The 3,615-nt window shown below is 44.7% G+C and overlaps 2 protein-coding genes across 3 annotated transcripts in view; one reads left to right on the plus strand and one right to left on the minus strand.

The window, feature by feature from the left end:
- LOC111814145 (zinc finger protein 431-like) overlaps positions 1-3,615 on the minus strand; it is a 629,125-nt gene that overhangs the window by 21,463 nt on the left and 604,047 nt on the right. The gene's annotated exons all lie outside the window — the stretch shown is intronic.
- The window catches only part of LOC101560854 (zinc finger protein 709-like), a 23,310-nt gene continuing 20,178 nt past the window's right edge, over positions 484-3,615 (plus strand). For both annotated transcript variants that reach the window (XM_023706900.1, XM_023706901.1), the window contains exon 1: positions 484-583. In XM_023706900.1, coding sequence (XP_023562668.1) covers positions 560-583 — 24 coding nt within the window. In that variant the 5' untranslated portion in view covers positions 484-559. The remainder of the gene's footprint in view (positions 584-3,615) is intronic.

Here is a 3,615-nt window from a genome sequence, read left to right on the forward strand (position 1 = left end):
TTTTTTTTTTTTATCTGTTTTAGTGATAACAAACAGAACACTATGCCCCGAGGAGTATATCATTTTTACTGAAGTGTTTATAATTGTATATGCTTTCTCTGAGAAATAAATATATTTTTCTTTGGAAATTGGTACATATACCAATGACGTCATGTTTAATGGCTGAAAAGTTTCAGTAAATCAATTGATAACACCCAGGGAGAGGAGTGTATGATGCGATAGTTTCTGATTGGCACTTTAGTTGATTGCTACCATTCCATTGACCACCATTTGCCTCTGTGTGGCCATTTTTGTAATTTTAGATATTTGGGGTTTTTTGGGTTTTGGGAGGAATTGAACTGGCCCTTGCGCTTGCCGGGGAAGCGCTTATTCCACCGAGCCATCTCCCCGGCCCCTGTAATTTAGACGTTTCTATCAGCATTCCCACCACCTGACGTTCATGAAATGATAATTCTGTCACAACTTTTGTGTCTTTCAGCATGTAGTGCGCTGCAGAGCTGCCGTGGTCCGCGTGTGTGACGCAGCCTTTGTGGAAGCTAACCCAGCGGATCCCGCGCCGATGGCCAGCACGCGTTGCAACAAGGTGAGACTGCAGGAGCCAAGGGACCCATTACCCCTGTGGTTTTTTCCTGCTTTTCATTTTGCATTTTTCTGCTGCCTCTTTTTCTTTTTTTCTTTTTTGTGCATTACAGGGATTGAACTCACAGGACCCAGCACTTATGAGGTGGGCGCTTATTCTGCTGAGCGCTCTCTCTGCCCTACTGCCCTTTTTCAGTTATTCCTCCTTGATTATCTTTTCCTTATATCATTGAGTCCTATTTCGTTAATTGATTGTTTTTGATGTTCTGTTTTGCTACGTATATTTCTTCAAGGCTATATATGTAACTGAATGTGTTTTTTTCCCCAAAACATTAGTTAATTCTACATGTTTCTATTCATTTCATGACTTTCTGTTGAAGCTGTAATTTCATAGTGTATTTTTCCCCTGTCCTGCTGCTGCCCCCGCGGACTCCCAGCGCTGCTTGGAGGCTGCCCTGGCTGTGCAGTTGGCTCAAGACCTGCCCAAAGCACTCGTGGGACCCTGTGTGAAAGCCCCAGCGTGCTGTGCGTGGGAACAGTGTAGCGTGCTTGGGGTGGCTGACACCCAGCCTGGGCCACAGCAGGAAGTGGGGAGCTGCCCTCCCGGCACTTGTGCTGCTTCGTTTTAACAGTCCGCATAATGTTGGTATTTTACAATGGAGAGAGCTATCACAACAGAATGTTTTGTAAATGATTATTTTGTGGCGAAACATTTCTTGCTTTATAAACGAAGTACATCTGATACCTTGTCTCAATAGTTCTGAGTGCTTTGGAAATGAGTTTTAATTACACTTCTGAAGGGTGTACCTTTGCCACTAAAGCCCCCTACACACATATATCCTTGAGGTAGATATGTATGTTTCTATCTGAGTAAATATGTGCTGTTCACTACTTCAGTTGCGGGGTTTCATAAGTTATGTGCAGCTCTGTGCTAGCTTTCTGGTTTTTGTTTTTTTTTTTTTTTGTGTGGAACCGGGGATAGAACTCAGGCCCTTGCGTTTGCCTGGCAAGCGCTTATTCTACTGAGCCATCTCCCCGGCCCCTTCTATGCTAGCTTTCTACTGATGCAGTCTGCTAAGTTGCCGAGTTCTGATCTTTAAGTTGTGATCCCTTTTCGTTAGTCTCTGGAGAAGTAGAGTTTGCAAGTGTGTAGCATCATTCTCGCCTCCAGTTTTTATTCAGTAGGAAATAAGATGTATGTCTTTTTTGTTTGTTTCTTTGGTTTGTTTTTGGTTTTGGTATGGGGAATCAAACTGAAGACCTTGTGCTTGCCAGGCACATGCTTCTGCCCTTAAGCTGTATCTCTGGCACCATGTCTTGATTTTTGCTGTGATGTACACATTAGAAAGTATAGAGGAGCATAAACAAAGTTTCTAAACATAATAGGGTGACAATGGTTAATACATTAGGCATTTTTATCTTCATATTAGTTACTGAGTATAAGATATAGTCATTTAATTGTCCAAATATGCCGCCAGCCCAGTCTCGGTCACTTAACTTGTCCCAGGGGCGGCGCGGGGCAGGGCGGCACAGCACAGCGGGAATCAGACCCCTGGCCCCTGCGTCTGCCTATGCAGGCGCTTTAATCCTCTGAGCTATCTGGCTGGCCCTCAGATCTTTCTTTTTAATAAACTAAGTAAGAGAAGTTAGTAATGTAACTTAACTATCTTTTACACACATACGCACACACACGTATGTATGTATGTATGTATGTATATGTATTTTTCTCCATTCTTCTATCCCAGTTTCACTTTCCTTTTGAATTTTTTTTCCGTTTTGCAGTACTTCTTGTACGCTTTGGATCTTAACAGTGGTCCCTCACTTATGGAGTTTACGTTCCGGACACCCCCGCAATAAGCGAAAATCACTTTGTAAACTCTTCCCACACTCTATAGACATTTCCCACACTTTTAAAAACAGTTCTAATGTTTTTTGTTTTTTTTTTGCGGAACCGGGGATTGAACTCAGGCCCTTGTGCTTGGCGGGGAAGCACTTATTCCACTGAGCCATCTCCCCGGCTCCTCTAATGTTCTTAATCATTTTCTTTTTTTTTTTTTTTTTGTATGTAGTACGGGGTCTATAGGGTTTCACTACGCAGATCCGACTCGTAGTGATCCTCCAGTTTTCAGCCTCCCAAGCACAGGGATTAGGGTTTCACTACACAGATCTGACTCGTAGTGATCCTCCGGTTTTCAGCCTCCCAAGAACTGGGATTAGTCTTATTCACCATCTCAGTGTGTCCCAGAGGGTGGGCCAGTTTTGAATTGTTTTTTATTTATTTATAATTTTTTGTATTTTAGGGAAGGGTCTACAGGTGTTCAGGGTCTCACTACTAGATCAGACTCGTAGTGATCTGCCTGCTTACAGCCTCCCAAGAGCTGGGATTACAGACAGGCACCACCACACCCAGTCTCAATTGCCGTCTCAGAGCACCCCGGTGATGGGGTCTGCATGGCAGGCTTGGGGATCAAACCCCTGGCTCCTGCGCCTGCTTGCATGTGCTTTAATGCGCTGAGCTATTTGGCCAGCCTTGAACTGTTTTTTTTAGGGGAGGTTTATTTTTTGGTTTTGGTGCTGAGGATGGAACCCAGGGCTTCCAGCTTGCTAGGCAAGCGTTCTCTCCCTTTTTTTTTCCTCTCGAAGGCCCTTGTGCTTGCCAGGGAAGCACTTATTCCACTGAGCCATTTCCCCGGCCCCAAGGTGAGCATTCTACCGCCGAGCCAAATCCCCAGTCGTGATGACAGGCGTGCACCACCATGACTGGCCCGATTCATGAGTTCTTTGTATTGTTTGATGTGAATTTCATTGATGTTTCACGCATGTCTTCATACATTTTCTTGTTAATGTCTGTTTCACACCGAATTGCTGGTGTCTCCTCAGTGTTTCAAGTTCCTCATGCTATTCCTAAGTGTGCTTGCTCTGCTTTCCTGCTGTGAGCAGTAAGTGCACAGTGTGTCCTCACAGGGGGCTCTCCTGGTGTCCCAGAGCTGCAGGCGTGCTGCACGGGTGGCCACGAGCTCCCGGGAAGTTTCAAGT

The sequence above is a fragment of the Octodon degus genome, unplaced genomic scaffold (genome assembly GCF_000260255.1).
Source record: "Octodon degus isolate 3935 unplaced genomic scaffold, OctDeg1.0 scaffold00274, whole genome shotgun sequence".
NCBI lineage: Eukaryota > Metazoa > Chordata > Mammalia > Rodentia > Octodontidae > Octodon > Octodon degus.